The sequence below is a fragment of the Diceros bicornis genome, chromosome 34 (genome assembly GCF_020826845.1).
Source record: "Diceros bicornis minor isolate mBicDic1 chromosome 34, mDicBic1.mat.cur, whole genome shotgun sequence".
Taxonomy (NCBI): Eukaryota; Metazoa; Chordata; class Mammalia; order Perissodactyla; family Rhinocerotidae; genus Diceros; species Diceros bicornis.
Window position 1 is genome coordinate 12,519,056 of NC_080773.1, and position 19,073 is coordinate 12,538,128.

Sequence of the window (19,073 nt, forward strand, 5' to 3'; positions counted from 1 at the left end):
GTGAGCTCTGATATTTTCTTATTCAATTTCACTTTTTAAAAATTCTGGCAACACCCACTGAATTGATGTTTTTTTTTTTTTTAAATGACCCACTGTGGATTGTAGCCCACTCCTTGAAACACTGCCTTTGAGGGCCAGGAGGGTTGGAATAAGGATACACGCTGTCTAGGGGAAGCCTTCCTGAGGTTGGAGTGGGTTTGGCTGAAAATCACTTTGGCATCCGTGATTTTCGTCTTTTGCTGCAGCCCTGCAGTCTTCCTTGGGTCTCCCACATGCCCCTGCACTGAACTGTGGACGGGGCACCACCCAGCTGAATCCAGCCTCCAGGCTCAGGCGCAATTCTGCTGCCTTCCTCTGGGTGTTCCCTTCCTGTCTGTAGACTCGGGAAGCCCCTTCCCTCCCTCCTTCTTCCAAACAGAGCAGCTTCTGAACAACTCCCGGGGTCAGGCAGGTAGCTTGGGGCCTCCACCTGCCTTGGTCACTCAGGAGGCTGGGCCCTGGCCCGGGAGTGGGCGGGGCTGCTGGGCCAGCCTGTGGGCCCCAAGCAGCCTGACAGTTCCAGATGTTGCTGTGGCCTCCCTGTGGAACAAGGAGACAATAAGCTCTCCTGCCCTTGACCCTTCCTAGAAATCCCTTCAGGCCAAAAAGGTCACATTCTGTACATGTGGGGAAAGACATGAATCCGTTAGGGCTTAAAAATCTATTCCAGGAGCCGGCCCCGTGGCTTAGTGGTTAAGTGTGCACGCTCCGCTGCTGGCGGCCCGGGTTCGGATCCGAGGCGCGCACCAACGCACCGCTTCTCTGGCCATGCTGAGGCGGCGTCCCACATACAGCAACTAGAAGGATGTGCGACTATGACATATAACTATCTGCTGGGGCTTTGGGGGGCGGGGAAGGAGGATTGGCAATAGACGTTAGCTCAGAGCCGGTCTTCCTCAGCAAAAAGAGGAGGATTAGCATGGATGTTAGCTCAGCGCTGATCTTCCTCAAAAAAAAAAAAAAATCTATTCCATAAGCAAGTTGGGTGAATACCTCATCTTACCCTGCTCCTGGCTTTCTCCCTGCCAGCCTTCCAGGCTGCCCGGCACTGTGGACAGTCACTGCAGCTGGCTAAGAGTTGGTGAGCAAGTGAACCTACTTGTCAGACCCCAGAGCAGGAGGGCCTGTGGTCCGGGCAAGGAGGCCTAGACATTGGAAAGAGATTCCCCACCCACCCCTGTCCAGGGGTGCGGCAGCGGGCAGGTCACTCACCTTCGAACCTCCGGTTTCTGCACCTGTAAGATGGGTGGGTGGGAGGGTTACATGACATCTTAGCTGTCAGGTCGCCTGTGGGAGTGCTCAGGAAGGGAGCCTCCTTCAAGAGGCTGGTGTCCGCCTCTGCCCACCTGCCTGTCTCCTTGTTCCTCCTCAAGTAGTTGGTGGCTGTCCCCAAACCTGCCCCACCGCGCCTGAGCAACCCTGAGATCCATTCCATCTCCCTTTGTGTTCAGGAACCTCAGACCCACTGATGCCTGGTGGCTCACTGCCACACTGTTTCAGAGTATTGTGCTGCTCCTCCTTTCTGATCAGCTGGCTCCTGCCACGCCACTGTGGCCCCTGAAACTAAACTGTGCCACGTCTTTGGCTTTCTGGACCATTTACAGGCTGACAATGGTGCTCTTTTTGTTGCAAAGGCTGCCCAACAGTGGGCCAATAGCCCAGGTATTCAGTGGACGTTTCAGGGCCTCTGTCATCCCCAGGCTACGGGCATCATGAAGAGATGGAATAGACTTTTAAAAATTCTACAAAGCTCTCTCGCCCTCTCTCCTGCGGGTCCACACAGTAAGGCTGTTTGGTCACAGGACATGGCTCTCCCCAGGAAGCGTTTCTCTCCCAGCCATCTGGGTAAAGATCAGGTCAGAGGGGCAGTGAGTTCTATGGACGATTTTGAAAACTCGGAGTTCTACCCTCATCGTCCCTGGGTGTGGTGCATCTTTCCTCCCCCTCACCTGGAGCCCCAGCACACCTGATTGGTGCATCCCCCTGGTGGCCAGCGACCAGAAGGGGGCCTCGGGCTAAAGTTAACTCTGGTTCAGCCCTCAAGGTTCTTTCTTGGACTGACTGGTCCCAGGTCGTGAAGACAATGACCTCTTGGTCATTGAGGGCCTCGCTTAGCCCACCTAGTCTCTGTCAGCGTGTGCAAATGCTTGTTCCCCCCACATCTGACCCTCCTGAACAACAGGTCTAGTGTGAGTAGGTGACGGTAGAAGAGTGAAGCTCTGCCTGCTGGGATGGGATACATGCTGATTTCCTGTCCTCGGAGGGAGAGCAAGAACCCGGCACCCGGGGAGGGAACGTCCTAGACCCCAGGAGGTGCCTGGAAGTGGGGTGCAGTCAACGCTCTCTGTCCTCTAGATCCAACACCGCCACCTGCCAAACAGTCGCCTGGTCCCCCCAAGCCCTGCCGCATCTGCAGCTGGCAGTGTAACCTGGGACATGGCCAGTCCCAAGCGATTCTGCTGTGCCTGGTGCCGCTGGACGTTTACCAAGACGGGCCCTGCACAGCCTTGTCCTCATCTGGCTGATAACAGTCACACACTCTGATGCCCAGGCAGGCCCCGGGGTATGCCACTGAGGCTGCAACTACTCAGTGGCCCTGCCCGTGTGGCTTCAAGCCCATGCAGTGGTGTTCCAAGTCAAGCTGAACAACAAATCCTGAGCTGGGGTGCCCTGTGCCCTGGACTCCGTGTCTTTGCCTGCGGGAGAGAGCGAGCCCCAGTGTCTCTCCACTGCGCGTGAGGGCTGCTCTTGGGCCTTCTAGTCATTGGCAGTGACACCGCAGATCAGCAGCTCAGGTTGAACTCCCACGTATGGGTCCTAATGGAGGACAGACCAGTCTTGGATTACATCCTGGCTGTCTGAATAAGCCCCGCCGTTCACAGCTGGATGAGGCCGGGACCCCGGACAGAAGAATGGCCTCCTGTCAGCAGGCTCGCTCCTGCTTGGAGTCCTGCTGCTGGCGGCCTTAGTTAAAGGCCATATGAGACAAACTGAACGAATTTGGTTAATCAGAGTGGCTGACTCTGGCCTAGTCATGGAGATTCACCAGAAGCCAAGAGCAGTGGATTGTTGGGAGAGACAGTCCTCCATGGGGCTCTTGAGCTGCCACAGGTCTTACTGGGTGTGCCAAGAACAGCTGACAGCTGTCACCTGGGCCCTGTCTCAGGGCCGGGTGTGCAGCGGGCTCCTTGAAGGATGAAGTAATGGCTCCCTCTGGGACAGAGGAGGCTTGCCTTCCGCCTGCTCCAGAGTGGCAGGTTCCCCAGGCTCAGTGTCCCTCTTGTAATGCAACCGACCACATGTGCAGGGTTCATCTGGACCCTCCGCTCGGGCCCCAAGGGGCCGGGGAAACCAACACACATGCTGATGCTGGTGCTGCTTACCGGGAGTAGGAAAGCCTTTCGTCTCTCCCCAGGAGTCGCCAGGCTTCTGCCAGCACTCTGGAAACAAGTTACAGGCTAATTGATTAGCTCAGAGAGAGAATAAAATCAAATCCTGGACGAAACCATGAGCTGAGTGGGGGTCAAGCTTCGGTTTCCCCAGTGGGGCTGTCGGCCCCTTGGCCCCTCCCAAAGGCCGGCCCACCAAGACTTGCTGATTGTCAGTATTGCCGAACGGCCAGGGCCAGCACAGCGGTTTTGTCTTGTGGGAAAGGAAACTGAGTCCCTGCATACTGTGTGCTTAAGGTCATGCATCGCTGGGGATGTGGTTAAGTTTAAAGAAAACATTCCAGAACAGGGATTATGATGTTTATCGACTGGGCGCTCTGTTCATGTAAACTTTAGGAAAGAGGCTAGACCAGGCCTGGTAGCAGTTGCTTTTCCGATTAGCCAGGTCAGTCCTCAGATGTGTGGGAGCACGGGACCCTGTGGAGGCCTGACTTCCTGACAGTCCGCTCCTCCGTCCATCTTGGCTTCCCCAGCCGCTAAAGTCGGCTTCCAGAAATCTCTTCGTAAATTGCAGTGATGAAGTAAAAACTTTCGAGTCAGAGGGACCCCTGAAGAATGTCAGCTGGGGAAATGTTAGAGCCAGGGTCAGCTGAGCTACAGGGAATAATAGCGTCAGTGCTGCAGGCCAGTTGGGAGCACAGGTCCCTTTCCCTACAAAGGAGAAGACTTGTTGCTTAAACCCTTAGGATGAAGTCACGTGGGCAGAAATAACGAAACCAGCAGGGAGGGCAGAGCCTTTCGATGCGAGGGGCAGGCAGGGCCTGGGAGGGCGGACATAAGCTGCTGTCCCTGCTCCTGTGAGCCGTGGCAGAGGAGCATTGAACGGCAGGGAACTCGTATTCTCCAAAGAGCAGAAGGGTGGACATGCTCTCATCTTAGGACCTCACGCCTGTTTTTCGTGCAAGCATTTCACCTTCCCAGCCTTCATCCGGCCCCATTTGTAAACCTGTGGGCCAGGCAGAGCAGGGGAGGAAGGGACACTCACTGCCACCCCCAGGGAGCAGTGATGGACAGGCTCCCGTGGCCGTGTTCCCCCACTTCCTTTCAGTAATCAAAGTCCCCCGGTTTTTGCTGGGTGTATGGCTGCCCAGCTCGGAAGTGTTTCCCAGTCCCCCCTGCAGCTGGATGTGGCCATGGGTCTGAGTCTGGCCAAAGGGACGTGTGCTGCCTCCTGGTGGGGTCCTTAAAAAGAAGTGGTGTGCCCTCCACTTCCCCTTCCCTTCCCGAGCACCCCATGGTGGGGCCAGCCTCCCCGTATGTCCAAGGGCAACACCCTGGAGGGATGCAGAGCAACCAGACAGAAGGAGCCCCGTTCCTGGATGATCTCGGAGCACACCACTCACCCCCTGGACTCCCACTAGCCCAGGCCTTCGTGGGAGCAAAAAAGGAAGCTATCGTTTGTGGCTTTTTTTTTCTTTCCTTTTTTTTTTTTTTGCTGAGGAAGATTGGCCCAGAGTTAACATCTGTTGCCAATCTTCCTCCCTTTGCTTGAGGAAGACTCGCCCTGAGATAATATCTGTGCCCATCTCCCTCTATTTTGCATGTGGGTCGCTGCCCCAGCTTGGCCGCCAAGCTTGGGTGTATGTCCATGCCCGGGAACTGAACCCCAGGCCCCCGAAGTGGAACACGCCAAACTTACCCACTAGGTCACGGGGCCAACCCTGGGAAGCTATCTTGTTAAGCTTTTTCTGTCTTTCGGGTCCCTGTAAAAGCTGCCGCATCCTAACTATGATACAGGAGTGAACAGAGGAGTCTGGAGGGCCGGGCGTGGTCTCCCCCGACCCATCCACCCTCCCCACACTTTGAGCACAGTAGTAAAGAGCTGCTTCGTCTCCCGGCTGGAAGGTCTCACACTGCTGCTCCTCAGCCTTCTAGCCCAGTGTCCTCAGGCATGAAACTTACCTTTTTGAAGCTTGACTGCCTCAAATATAACACAGGGATCCTATCGCCAGTTTCATGAGGAATCGTGAAATTGCGTTTGTGAATAATAATGAAAACTAACATTTAATGAGCATCTATTTACCTCGTGCCAGGCAGGCTCTGTGCAAAACCGTGTACCTTATAGGTTTTCCATTATACAGAGGATGCAACCGAGGCCCAGAGTGGTTGGCTTATGTGTCCACAGAGCAGTACGGGGTAGCGCAAGGATTCGCCTGCAAGCAGGCTGACCACAAAACCCAGACTCGGGCCACTCTCTGCTTGCTCTAGCCTGCCATCACTGCCGGGCAGCAGGTAACCTCATTCACCAAATGATAGCGAGCACCAGCTCTGAGTCACACCATTCTGGGTGCTGAGCAAAGCAGACAAGGCCCCACCCTCAAGGAATTTATGTTCTGTCAGGAGAGACAGACACTTTCTCTCATAACTCTGCATCCAGTTGTGGGCAAAGCCACAATCATCACTCACCTCTTCTCACTCAGAGTAAAGACCAAAGATCACTGGTTTGCAAGACCCCTCTCCCCCATCCCTCCTCACTTCCTACTTCTTTCCCTTCGTTCTCTCTGCCACTCTGATCTCCCTCAGTTCTCAGACACACAGATACATTCCTGCCCCAGGGCCTTCGTACTTGCTATTTCCTCTGCCTAGAGCACTCTTCCTCCACATGCCGGCATGGCTTGTCTTCTCATCTTCAGATCTTTATTCCAAACTCCAGCCCCTCCCCAACATACCACAGAGTTATTACCTAGCCCCCTTTCTTGCTGTATTTCTCTTCTTAGCACATATCACTTTAAAAAAAAAAAAAGTTACATACAACTCACCTATTTCAAATGTACAATTCAGTGATTTTTAATCATTTTACCAAGTGGTGCAGTTGTCACCATAAATCAGTTTTAGAACATTTTCATCCTGCAGTAAGCTCCCTCATGCCCATTTACAGTTAATCCGCATTGCCACACTCAGCTCCCAGCAACCGCTAATCTACTTTCTGTCTCCATAATTGCCTTCTCCGAGCACTCCCTATGAATGAGATCATACAGTCTGTCATCTTTTGCGTCTGGCTTCTTTCACCCAGTGGAATGTTTCTGAGGTTCATCCGTGATGGGCCTACGTCAGGAGTTCATCCCTTTTTATTGCTGAATAGTATTCCATTGCGTAGATAGACCACATTTTGTCTACCTATTCACCAACTGATGGGACACTGTAGTTTCCAGGTTTTTTCCTAACACGCTATACCTTTTCCCTTGTTTCTCCCACTACAAAGTCAATTCCACGAGGCTGGAATTTTTGCTGGTTTTGCTCCTTCTGCTCCCCTGCACTTGAACTGTGCTGGGCTCAACAAATATATGCTGCAGGAATGAGCGAGAAGAAAGGCCACTTCAGGTAGTGGAAAGTGAGGGCTGTGCCGGCCCTCAAGCAGGGGAAGGGGATGGAGTGACGGGCTCTGAGGAGCGGCCAGCCCAGGCAGCTCCTCTAAGGAATGGACTTTGGAGCCAAGACCCGAGTGCACAAGGCTGACTACTGCACGTGTTCATCATGCACAGGCCTCAGACCCTCCTGCCCGCTCCTGCAGGGACGGGCAGCCCAGGGCTGGGGGCAGGGCTGGGCTGGGCTGGGGAGGAACTTGAAAGGACACCTAGCCTCACAGCGATGGGAGCCTCCCCCAGCCCAGCGCCGGGAGGGAAGGCTGGGCTCTGCTGGCTGCCCCTGCCACGGAGCGCCCTCCAGGATGAGGGCCGGGCCAGGCAGAGCCTTAGACTCGAGCCACACTGCCTGGGTCTGAATCCCAGTTCCAGCCTGCTCATTGCTACATCTGCCCCTCATCCTCTTAATTAACTGTCTGCTCCCTCAGTTTTCTCATCTGTGAAATAGGGCTAGTCACAATACTTGTCTTTAAAAATTCCCCAAATATTATTTTATAAGCACTTACTTTGTGCCAGGCATGTTCCAGGAAACAAATCCATTTGATTCTAGGTTAACTCCATAAAGTAGCTGTCATTTACAGATGAGGAAACTGAGGCAAGAGAGGTGAGCAACTCTCCCCAGATGGCCCCCTACGAAACGGTCCAGCTGGGCTTCAGACTCAGCAGGCTGGTTCCTAGTTCAGGCTCTTCACGCCTCCAGACACGGCTTCTCACCAAGCCGCCGCCGAGGATCGTTCAAGTGAGTTAATGGAAGCGAAGGTCTTGGAAGAGCGCCCGGCGCACAGGAAGTGCACACAGCGTGTTAGAATTATTGTCATGGCACAGAGGGCACGACGGGGCACCCTCCCTCTCACGTGCAAAGCGGGCATCTGCCCCTTTTTGGGGAAGCTGATGACAGCTCCAGCCCCCTGCCCAGAAATCTGCAGCTGCCCACATATTCCCCCGTCCCCCTTGCCCAGGCTCCGCGGTGGGGGTGGAGGGCCACAGCAGTCAACCGTCCACCCTCCCCATTTCCCACGGGGAAAGCTGGGCGGCGCTCGGGAGCGGCGGTGAGTCAGGGCTAAGGACTGAACAAAGGTCGGGCGGGGCGCCCAGAATTCCTGGGGCGGGCGGGGCCCGCGGCTCCTCCCCGCGCCCTCCCGGCCCTCCCCGCCCACCCGACAGCCCGCTCCCACCACCATGGACTTCGACCTGGCGGCAGGTGCGCTCCGGGGAGTGGGGAACTCGGGGGGCGGGAGGCCGGCCTCACCCAGGGCCCCTCCGAGAGGGCAGTCCTTGCGCCCGCGCCAACGCACCCCGCTCGGCTTCTCTCCGCAGCCGTGGAGCCCTCCCCCCAGAAACTGCCGGAGGCAGGCCAGCTGGGCGACCCCAAGCACGGCCCCCCCAAAGTTCAGGGCCCGCCCGAGGCAGGGGCAGCTGGTAGCCCGGGGGTAAGTGATCACAGGACCGGGCACACCCCGCGGGGCGGGGGGAAACGAGTAGCTTCTGATCCCAGGGCCCTGCCCGGCCTCGGGCTTCCAACTTGGGGGGCGGGGGGGACTGGGTAAGGGCCGGCCTCACTGCCACGCCCCCAACCAGCACGGCCCCCGCGGCTCCTCGGACAGCAGCAGCAGCAGCAGCAGCTCCAGCGGCTCGGACACGGAGGCCAAGGTAAGGACCTCCCCTCCCAGCGGCTGCCCGGTGCCCAGGGGAGGGCAGGGCCTCACCCGCGGACCCTCTCTCCTCTCCCCCCACCGCCCTCGGCCACAGCACGAAGGCACCGCGGGCAAGGTCAAGAAGCCCAAGATGAAGAAGAAGAAGGGGAAGAAAGAGGCTTCGCACTGACGGGCGGGGCGGGGCTTATTAAAACCTCTCTGGCCCTCCGCTCGTCTTCTGGTCCCGGCCCCGCCCCCGCGCCGACCCCCTTCCCGGGCCGGGCCTGCCCCCTGCCGGGCGGCCGCGCCAAGGAGAGGCTGCGCACGCCGTGCCCATCGCGGTTTATTGTTTCTGGAACAGTGGCCGCACCGCTGGCGCGGCCTGTGCAGCTGGAGATCTCAGCACCTTGGCAAGGGGGGGGGGACTGGGGCTGGGGGCGCCGCTGCCACGGCGGGCGGGCGAGGGAGATGAGCGGCGGCGGCGCGGTGGCCGCCAGGAGCAGCAGCTGGGGCGACGGCCGGCCGGGCGCCGTCACCGCACCAGGTGGAAGGTGAGCCAGTACATGAGCAGGGGCTGCGCCGCCGCCACGGCCATGGTCAGGTACATGCGCAGCTGGTTCCGCGCCCCGCGCACCGGGACGCCCTCGGCCGCCGCCTCGGCCAGGATCTTCAGACGCAGCGTCCGGATCTGGGGCGGGAGGGGATTGGCCCTTGAGCCCTCGGCCCCTGGACGCCCCTGGACCTGCTTCCAGTCCCCGCCCCTCTGCAGCCACCAGTTTCTCCCTCCGTCCACAGGGGCCCAGGTCTCTGCTTCGGGGGAGGACTTGCTCCTCCCCAGGATTGGGGGAAACGGGGGGGGGGGGGGGGGGGAGGGGGAGGGTGTTCCAACTCAAATGCCAGGCGAGGCCTCGATTGAGGTGGGAACGTCACTGTGAATACCCTGCCGGAAGGGGGTGGCCAAGTGACAGTATTTCAACCAAGCCAGACATACTTTTTTAAAAAAAAACTTGTAAATAATGACATCTAAGTCGAAGTTTGTCTGAGGGTCAGATGGGGCCCACCAGCCACCAATTTCTGCCCTCTGCTCCTCACACATGCTCCCACTGAATCCTCCCAGGACCCCGAGATGCAATTATCATCACCCCCATTTTATAAAAGGGGAAACTGAGGTTTAGAGAGGAGGTGATTTGCCCAGGACCCAGTGTAGCCCAGGGCTCTTAACCAGCGTCTCCACTCCAGCTGGAGGGGGCCTCAGAGAGTTACTTCCGTGGTGCTGAAGCTTTTCTTGTCCTAACAGATTGGCAGGAAAGCCCACCATGCAGGGAGAGTGGAGTGAGAGGGAGAGCCTACCCTGGCAGCCCAGCTGGCTCCCTCCCTTCCTTCAGGCCCCAGCTTGGACACCTCCTCTTCCAGGAAGCCCTCCTGACCCCCGGGCTGGGGAGCCACTCCAGGGCTCCTCAGTCCAGCAATGCAGCTCTCGTCTAAACTCCCCACCTCCCAGCCTCTGCTCAGATGCCTCCAGGAAGCCCGACTCTGCCCAGGAGGCCTGTGCCCTCACCCGTCCTCCCCTGAGCCCCACTCACCATGAACACGAAGATGGACACGCAGCACCAGCCCAGGACTAGGTGGTAGCCCGTCTTCCCGAAGAGCAGGCCCATGAGGACCCCGCCGATCATCCTGGGGAAGGCCAAGGCTGGTCTGAGGATGAGGCCCAGGGCTGGGGCTGGCGGCGGGAGGCGGAGGGGTACTCACCCGACATACTTGTAGCCCAGGAAGGCCACCAGGTCGATAGTGGTGAGGTCAGTGTTGACGGTGACCAGGTAGAGGCTGAGCAGGATGGCCAGCACCTCCAGTGTCAGCCATGCCAGGGCGGAGCTGGCCTGCAGCCCCAGGAGGTCTGGGGAGAACCTGCCAGTGCCCAAGCCCTGTCATCCGCAGGCCCACTCAGACCCTCCCTGGGCATGCGCCTGGGGACAGCCTGTGCTGGGTGGGGCTGGAGACCCGGCAGAGACCGAGACAGATCTGGGCCCTGTCCTCGTGGAAACCCCATTACAGGGAAGGCGGACCTGTCCTCAGTGACAGCCCAGAGAGGTCAGGGCTGGGATGGGGGAAGCGCAGGGGGTGCTGGGAGCTCAGGGGAGGTGCCTGACCCAGTCGGGAGGGTATGTCAGAGAGGGCTTCCCAGGGGAGGGGACACTGAGCTGGGGCCTGGAGTAAGGAGCTGGGGGAGAAGGACCTTGGTCTCTGTCATATCCCCAGTGCCTCGACAATGAACTGATTCTAATGACAGCTGTTTTCAGTGCCACAAAGGAAGTGAACAGGGGCCTATGAACGAGAGGTGGGACCTTGACCCAGACTGGGGGCGGGAAGGCTTCCCTGAGGAAGTGACAACAGAGTGGACACATTGTGGATGAGCAGATGCTGTAGGGGAGGAACATACTCCTGAGCAAAGGGAACTGGATGTGCAAAGGCCCTGGGGTGGCAGCACCAGGCCCTCTGGAAGATGGAAAGAGGACCAGGGTGGTGCAGCAGAGTGAGGAGGATGGGCAGAGAGGGCGAGGATGAGGCTGGATCTGGTGGTGGAGGCCAAGGGAGGGCCGGATTTAGAGTCACCCAGCACAGGGGGTGGTGATGGGCTGCACGTGGTGGGAAAGAGAGTGAAGAGGCAAGGGTGACCCTGAGTGTGACAGAGGGCTCTGTCTTGGGCTACCTGGGAGCACGGTGGGGCTCTTCTGAGAGAGGGCATGCAAGAGACCTTCCTGACTGCCCCCCAGGCCCCCTCGATTCTGCTGACCCCAGGCCTCTCCTACCTATCCTGGGTCCCCAGGGCCAGGCCAGCCACCAAGACGTAGGTGATGAAAGCCATAGCTGTGGGAGACAGACACACAGACACAGGTCAGAGAAGGAAGGACCACCCGGGCCTCCGGGCACCTAAACCTCCGCGAGACCTGCCCACCCAGAGGGAGGAGGGTGCGGGATGGACGCGGGGAGGGTGAAACCTGGAATGTAGAGGTCAGGAGCGTTGATGTCAAAGCGGGGGGCCACTGGCGTGTCCTGCTGGTACTGCACCTCCCAGTCCTGTGGGGAGAGGGGGCAGGCAAGACCCCCAGACCTGGGCTCCCCCACCCTGCTTACAGGCCCTCTCTTGGGGCGAGCCTACTGCCCTGGGCCTTGCACCTGCCCCAGCCTCTGACTCACCCCCAGGCCCCTGCCCTCTCGCATTGGCTGTCCCCACGCAGACCGCGTCCCCCAGTGGGGCGATGCTCACCTGGTGCAGGTAGGGGAAGAAGAGCAGGCCCAGCTTTTTGCCCACGTACAGCGTGTCCACAGCGAAGTAATACTTGAGCTTGGTGACGGGGATGAAGCGGTCAATCTGGGGAGGAGAGCTCAGACCTGACGCCCCGGCCCCCCCATGGCCCCCCCCACGACTCCTCGCCCCCAGCCCAGCCCACTCACGTTCTTATCCACCAGCTCCTTGCCCTGCGCAGCCAGGCTGCTCCCATAGGCCATGGCCATGTTGGACACAGGATCAGCCAGGAAGGCCGCCTGGGGCGAGGCCGCAGCTGCGGGGTAGCCCAAGCTGCCTGGTCCCCGCTGGGCCCCGTAGCCCTGGCTCTGGGCCGAACTCGTGTCATCAAAAAGCTGGTGGGGGTCAGCCATGCCCGGCTGGGACACAGGGATCCTCCGCTTCGAGGCTGCAGGGGGAGAGGGGTGGGAAGGCTCATTCATTGTGCAGGCGCGCCCCCTCTTCTGCCGCGGGGAGCACTGGCTCCGATGTCACACGGGCCAGCTAGTCTAGTGCAGTGGCTCTGCCTGCTGCCCATCCATCCATCCAAATGATGATGACGATGATGGCGGCGATGACGATGATGTTGACAGCTACCACGTACTGGGGCCTTGCCCCAGATGTCCTCATGGCTCCCTCCCTGCCTTGAAGTCTTGGCTCAGGGGGGCCTTCCCTGACCATCCTGTCTACAACTGCATCTCCCCACCCTCCTTCCCTGCTTCACTGATATCCACAAAACTCAGCACCAGCTAATATAGTGTTTTCTGTATTTTGTTCACTCTCTGTCTCCCACTAAAACATGAGCCCCCCAAGGTGGGGATCTTTGTCTTGTTCGTGGCGGAATCCCCAGCCCCCAGAACAGGGCTAGAGGAAGGACTTGATAAAATCCTGATGAATGAGTAAATGGCTATCCTCATCTTACAGATGTGGTAACCCAGGCCCAGACAGGCTACGTGACTTGTGCAAAGGGCCAAACTGACTGAGCGACAGCAGGGTCCAGCCCAGGTGGGCCTGATAAATGTTAGAATAATGAACCCTAACTGAGCACTTACACATATCAGGCCGTGTTCTAAACACTATGGATTAACTCCTTTAATTCTCATGACAACCCCATTTGTGTCGATGCTGTTATCATCCCCATTTTACAGATGGGAAAAGCAAGTGCCAAAGAGCTTCAGGCCCTTGCCCTAAGTCATACATAGTAGGAGGCAGAGCCAGGTTTCAAGTTTTTAAAAGGTCCCTCTGGCTTCACGTGGGGAACAGGTTGGGGGGGGACAGGGAGAGGAGAGGAGGGAGGAAGCGGCGAGGTGGGAGGGCAGGACAGAGGGTGGGGCAGCGGTGGGGAGGGCATGGGCTGCTTCCCGAGAGACTGTGGAGGGAGGAGGGGCAGGACCTGCTGGAGGTGCGCTCAGCTGGGGTGGGTAAGGCAGCCGGGGAGACGGGGAACACGGACAGGGCGGACCTGAGCCCAGCACTCTGGCTCCAGGGCCCCGCTCCTGAGCAGTCAACGATGCTGAATAATCCCATCGTGGCTTCCTCTGCGTCTCAGTTCTCTCCTCTGCAGAGCGGAGTTCAGGGCCGAGGCAAAGGGACCTTAGAAACCGCTCAGCCCCGGGCCCAGCACAAAACAAGCGGCCAGTCCCTGTCACCTGTTAATGACTAGCGCCTCAACTCTTCCTCTCAACTACTTGTAGCCTGAAGACAGGCCCAGGTGCCCTCAATCCCACAGCAGGCAGCCCTGGCCCCGGCCCGCTTGTCCCCAAGCCCACCTCCCTCTTCCTTGTCCCTCTTGTGGCCAGAAGGGCCGACTTCTTGAAGCTTCAATGCAAACCTTCCTCTCTCCCTGTCACCCCTCAGCCCCTGGCCCTTGGGGTTCTGCTCCCGCCGGCCTCCTAACTGGCTCTCCGCACTTCCAGGCCGAGGCCGCCACGCCACTTTCTCTGACTCGAGCCCTCGGCAGCATTTGACGCCACTGCCCCGGATGCCAACCGCCAACTCTGCTCTCCTGGCTTCCGGGACACGACCTCTTTCTCTTTCCTGTTTGGCCCCCAGACACCTCTTGAGGACCTCTGTGAGTCAGGCTCTGCTGCAGGCCTGGCCGATACAGTAAGGATCAAAAAGACAAACGCTCCTGCCTTCACGGAGCTGAGGGTCTCCCGATTGGTCCCTCTCCATCAATGAGTTATTTCCAGCTCCCTGAAATGTGTGACCCGTTTCCACTCTTCCCTCGTCTTCTGCCTCTCACCTGGGGCAATCTCACCCGCCGCCCACAGCTTTCACAGCCACGGTGTGCCCTGGGCTCCAGCCTCTGTTTCCAGCTACCACTTCCCTCCTGGCTCCAGACCCGGGTCTGGCCACTTCCCAGCAACGCCCTCTGGCTGCCCCTGGGCCCTTACCTCAGTGTCCAAACCCCGGATTCCCCTTCTGTCTGACATCCAGCCAACCAATGGCTAGTGCTCGCCCACTGTGTCTCAATGTTACCCTCCCCTCTCAGACCGTGACCTCGCACCTGACTTAAATGTCCTCCTACCAGGTCCCCCTGTCCATTCTTAGCCCCACCAACCTTCTCTCCAGTCGGCAGCCAGAGAGATCTTTTTAAATGCAGAAGAGAACATTTCGTGTCCTCTGCCTAAGATTGGAGCCCACTGTGCTGAGAATAAAATCCAAATGCCTGGGGCCGGCCTGGTGGCATAGCGGTTAAGTTGGTGCGCTCCGCTTCAGCGGCCCAGGGTTCACAGGTTCGGATCCCAGGCACAGACCGATGCACCACTTGTCAAGCCATGCTGTAGCAGGCGTCCCACATATAAAGTAGAGGAAGATGGGCACGGATGTTAGCCCAGGGCCAATCTTCCTCAGCAAAAAGAGGAGGATTGGCAAGGGATGTTAGCTCAGGGCTAATCTTCCTCCCCACAAAAAAATATCCAAACACCTACGAGGCCCTGCATGACCCGGCCCTGCCAACCACCCTCGTTTGATGACTGGCTCTCTGTACCCAGTCACAACGGCCTCCTCTGGGCCCTGACCCTGCCAAGCTCCTTGCCCCACAGGCTTCTGAGCATGCAGTGCTATCTCCTTGGAACACCTGCCACGATTAGCACCTGCCAATATAGCACTCAGGCCTCAATGCAAATGCTTCCTTCTCAGAGGGACCTTACTCACTCCTCAATATGAAGCACTAGCCCCATCTGTTTTTTTTTTTTTTTTGTGAGGAAAATCAGCCCTGAGCTAACATCCGTGCTAATCCTCTTTTTGCTGAGGAAGACCAGCTCTGAGCTAACATCTATTGCCAATCCTCCTCCTTTTTTTCCCCAAAGCCCCAGTAGATAGTTGTATGTCATAGCTGCACATCCTTCTAGTTGCTGTATGTGGGACGCGGCCTCAGCATGGCCGGAGAAGCGGTGCGTTGGTGCGCGCCCGGGATCTGAACCCGGGCCGCCAGCAGTGGAGCGCGCGCACTTAACCGCTAAGCCACGGGGCCGGCCCCAATCTGTTCTTTCACATAATACCCAGTGGTGCTTTTTCCCTTCTGAGCACTTATCACTGTTGCTAAATATATATTCATTTGTCTACTTGTTTACTTGGCACAGGCTTCCAATGCTTTTCCTTCTTACCACAGATCCCCTTCTCTGGGCTAATTCTTCATCATTAGACGTACCTCTTCCAGGAAGCTTCTCTGACACCCCCAGGCTGGGTCACGTGCCTAAGCTGGGGCTACCACAACACCTCCATCCCAGCCACAACCACTGTGATGGGGCTTCCGCCATCCTGGCCCTGGCTCCTCTGCCTGTGCTTCTCTCATCATAGCCCTGCCACTCTAGACTGTTGCTGTCCTCTGCCCCGTAATGGTAGCTCCATGAGGACAGGAACCAGGGCTGTCTGGCACTGCTGTATCCCCAGCATCACCCACCCCAGGGCCAGCCAGGCACTTCACAATGGGTGAAGAAAGGAATGAGCGCATTGCGCCTTCTCCCTCCACAGAGAGGCCTCCTCAATCCCAGGGCACATTCTGGATTAGTTATTCCCCTCCGGCCCTAATCACTCCCCAAATTATCTTGCTGACTTGTTTGCTCTGGAGTATAGTGTCTGTCTTTCCACTCCACTCTGAGCTGTAAGCTGACAAGGACCAGTGCTATGTTGGTTACCACGGGGCACCCCAACTCCAGCACGGGGCCTGGCCCAAGGGGAGCAGAGGCAGGATGTGTTGAATGAATAAACGAGATGCACGCACACTCACGGAGCTGCAGAGAACTTACAGAGAGAGACACAAATCCAGAGGGGAAAGGGGCGTGAACAGTACGGTAAACACAGGTTCCAATTTAAATGCGGGGTAAATGGTCCTCCGCGCTCACGCAGGGCTGTGAACGCCGTCCTAAAAAGCGTGGGCGACGGCCCGAGGCCACGGGAGGCGGGGAGCGGGCCGATCGCTAACTGACAATGAATGAAAGTCGCGTTTTTCTGCACATCACACCATAGCCTACCCAAAGTGGTTTTCTTCCCAAGGAATTTCCTAAAGAAAAGAATAATCGACCCCAACGCGCCCCCTACCCGGACCTGGCATCTCTGCGCTGTGCACACCTCGAAGCTCCAGATCCCTGACCTCGTGACTTCCGCCCCGCAGCGACCTCGCCAACCGCCGCAGCGGCCCCGCCCGCCCGGTCTCCTCGCCCGGCCACGTACGCCACTTACGCTGCCGGGGCGTCCCCGCCGCCGCCAAGCCTGCCGGCTGCATCCTCCACCACCGCCGCCACCACTGCCGCCGCCGCCCTGGCCGCGGTTCCAAATGTGCCCGCCCGGCTCCCGTAGCCACGCCCTACCGCCGACGCGACAGCCAATGGGAGACATGAGAGAGCAGAGGCCACGCCCCCTCGCGGAGGCCTGGACGAGTCGGCGGCGGGCGAGAGGCGGGGACTGGAGGCCGGTGACGTAAGGCGAGAGTTGGGACCCGAGGGGCAGGAGGGCGGAGCCAGGAGCAATCCTAGGAGTGGGCGGTGTCGTGCATGACGGGAAATGTAGTTGTGGAGCGGAGAGGCCGATGGGAAATGGAGTTCTCTATAAACAGGCGCTCAATTTGGGTCGCTGAGAGCGCTGGGGAGCCAGGGAAGGGTATGGAGCGGGGGAGGAGAGATCCATTTGTGTCCCCGAGGGGCTAAGCGGAGCTGTGCGAGCTCTAACGCTTGTACAATTTTGGCAGACCTTAGGTATTAAAGTGAATATTTGGAATGAGAAAAGGACGCCCAACAAGTTAGGTGGGAAGAATCAGGAGTCTTTCTTTGAAGACATCTTTAGACATTTTCCCAGAAATTCACAAATGCTCTTGTATTGCGACCTGGCTTCCTGGTCCGCCCAAAACACTACAAGCCCCAGCATCTCATAGCACACACAGCCACACCTGCAAGTGAGGAGCCTGGAAATGAAGCTTCCGTCGTCCCTCCTCTCTCCGTCCCCCTGTCTCCCCCTTCATCTCACCCGGTCTCCCCCTTTCTCTTCCCCTCAGCCTCCCCTTTTCTGTCCCTCGGTCTCCTCCCCTTATCTGAGGCAAAGATAATGGTAGACGTGACTTCTGGGCAGTGATAGCACTCCGGAAGGATGTTAGCAAGTGACCTGTCGCTGTGGCTTTCCCTTTCCTCCTCTGAGATATCTTTCCTGGGGACCTTGAGGACTGTTCTGGGCTCTCAGTTACGAGTCCTGGCTCAGCCGCGGTCCTTTTCTGTGAGGTGCCCCCATTCCTCTTCTGCACCTCTGGTCTAGTATCTGTCCCTTGGGCTCCACCACCAGTTTCTCATCCTTAGCTCCCTCCCCTCTTCTAAATTCTGTGAATGTTTTTTTATTAATAAAGCAGGTATTTTGGCTTTCTGCTGGCCGCATCTTCACCCCTTACCAGTTGGGTCACTACTCCATTTTTTTTTTTTTAATAATTTTATTTTTTTATTTTTTTCCCCCAATGCCCCAGTAGATAGTTGTATGTCATAGCTGCACATCCTTCTAGTTGCCGGATGTGGGACGCGGCCTCAGCATGGCTGGAGAAGCGGTGCGTCAGTGCGTGCCAGGGATCGAACCCAGGCCGCCAACAGTGGAGCGCGTGCACTTAACCGCTAAGCCACCGGGCCGGCCCCGGGTCACTTCTCCATTTTTAAGCCTAAATTTTCTCATCTGTTTAATGGGAATAATATAGGAGGGGTTGAGGGTTCAATACAAGCCTATGTATCCACAGGGCCTGGCGTATTGTAAGCCTTTGATCACTGGCAGCTACTGTTACTGTTTTTATTATCAGGTATCTCTTCCTGTGAGTTGTCAGCCCCAAGTTGGTCTCTGCCCCAAGAACTGCCACAGTTTTATAAATAGAACCAGCTGGGGTGTGTTTGAGCCGGGCCCCAAGCCCCACTCCCCTGCCTGTCAGATGTGGTCGGGATTCCGGGCTGCTCTCCAGAAGGCTGTCAGGGAGGTGCTGAGTTACAGCTGGAGGGGATGCAGAGAAACATACAGGGGGTGCAGGGAGGGAAAAATCCCTGCTTTAATAGAGGTGTGTATCTGTGGTTCTGCCAGGAAGAGACCCTGGCTCACTCCTGTGCATCCTTCACGTCTCAGCTCAGATATCCCCTTCCTGGAGAAGCTCTCTTGACCTTCCTAATTTTGGTGGGTCACCTCCTCTGGGCTCCACAGGCATCTGGTCCTTCCCCCATATCAGCCCTGGTCACTCTGTCTGTGCTTCCCTCATCACAACCCGTGACCCTTTGAGCTGTCACTCTTGAAGTTGGGAGCCCCTGGAGGATAAGGCCCGGGACTGTCTTGGTCACTGCTGTGTCCCCAGCATCACCCAGCAAAGGGCCGGGCACAGAGTGGGCGCTGAGCAAAGATTTGGTTGATCGCTAAGGATCCCCACTCCATCCATGAGGGCCCAGGGGACACCTCCTAATTGTGAATTAGGCGTCCCCTCCAAGTGGACACAACCCCACTCCAGGGCGCACGCCTTGGCGAATGGAGCGAGGACTGGATTTCAGGTTGTCGCCTTGTCGCCTCAGCCACGCGACCTCATGCAGTCAGTGCCCAGTCTACGCAGCGGGGCGCGATGGCCCTGAGGAGTTAGGGGGAGACTCCTCGGTCAGCGAGCGGAAAAGAGGGCTGGGATTCTCTCTAACATAGGGAACTCCTGGGAGGAAGAGAGGGAAGGGATGGAAGGACAGGCGGAATGCCCCGCAGCCTTTTGGTCTCCCAGCTCCGGGAGCTCCGGGCTCCACCCTCTCGGTACACAGGAACACCTGGCGGCAGGGCGTGCCTCAGTTTCCCGGAGGCGGAGCGTCCTTCC

The 19,073-nt window shown here is 57.8% G+C and overlaps 2 protein-coding genes across 3 annotated transcripts; one reads left to right on the forward strand and one right to left on the reverse strand.

The window, feature by feature from the left end:
* Nucleotides 1-7,981: 7,981 nt before the first annotated feature.
* C34H19orf33 (chromosome 34 C19orf33 homolog) lies at nt 7,982-8,910 on the forward strand. Its single transcript, XM_058529244.1, has 4 exons — nt 7,982-8,051; nt 8,168-8,280; nt 8,429-8,500; nt 8,600-8,910. Exons 1-4 carry the CDS (start codon nt 8,030-8,032, stop codon nt 8,672-8,674), a joined length of 282 nt encoding a protein of 93 aa, XP_058385227.1. The 5' UTR covers nt 7,982-8,029; the 3' UTR covers nt 8,675-8,910.
* YIF1B (Yip1 interacting factor homolog B, membrane trafficking protein) lies at nt 8,810-16,555 on the reverse strand. Of its 2 annotated transcripts, none has more exons than XM_058529240.1 (8): nt 16,457-16,555; nt 11,941-12,179; nt 11,753-11,857; nt 11,484-11,562; nt 11,295-11,352; nt 10,237-10,392; nt 10,068-10,161; nt 8,810-9,172 (listed from the first exon to the last, which is right to left on the reverse strand). In XM_058529240.1, exons 1-8 carry the CDS (start codon nt 16,497-16,499, stop codon nt 9,017-9,019), a joined length of 930 nt encoding a protein of 309 aa, XP_058385223.1. In that variant the 5' UTR covers nt 16,500-16,555; the 3' UTR covers nt 8,810-9,016. The 2 variants fall into 2 exon arrangements, with proteins under 2 accessions (XP_058385223.1, XP_058385222.1); XM_058529239.1 differs by having other exon boundaries at nt 16,448-16,537.
* Between the last annotated feature and the right edge of the window lie 2,518 nt (nt 16,556-19,073).

What these genes read in the sequence shown, in the direction of transcription:
- C34H19orf33 (XM_058529244.1), top strand. Translation starts at nt 8,030, where the DNA reads ATGGACTTCGACCTGGCGGCAG. An exon ending in GGGCAGCTGGTAGCCCGGGG is followed by an intron (nt 8,281 to 8,428) that starts GTAAGTGATCAC and finishes GCCCCCAACCAG; the next exon opens with CACGGCCCCCGCGGCTCCTC. An exon ending in GCTCGGACACGGAGGCCAAG is followed by an intron (nt 8,501 to 8,599) that starts GTAAGGACCTCC and finishes CCTCGGCCACAG; the next exon opens with CACGAAGGCACCGCGGGCAA.
- YIF1B (XM_058529239.1), bottom strand. Translation starts at nt 16,499, where the DNA reads ATGCAGCCGGCAGGCTTGGCGGCGGCGGGGACGCCCCGGCAGCGTAAG. An exon ending in AGGAGCTGGTGGATAAGAAC is followed by an intron (nt 11,858 to 11,940) that starts GTGAGTGGGCTG and finishes TCTCCTCCCCAG; the next exon opens with ATTGACCGCTTCATCCCCGT. An exon ending in TGTCCATCTTCGTGTTCATG is followed by an intron (nt 9,173 to 10,067) that starts GTGAGTGGGGCT and finishes CTCCCGCCCCAG; the next exon opens with ATCCGGACGCTGCGTCTGAA.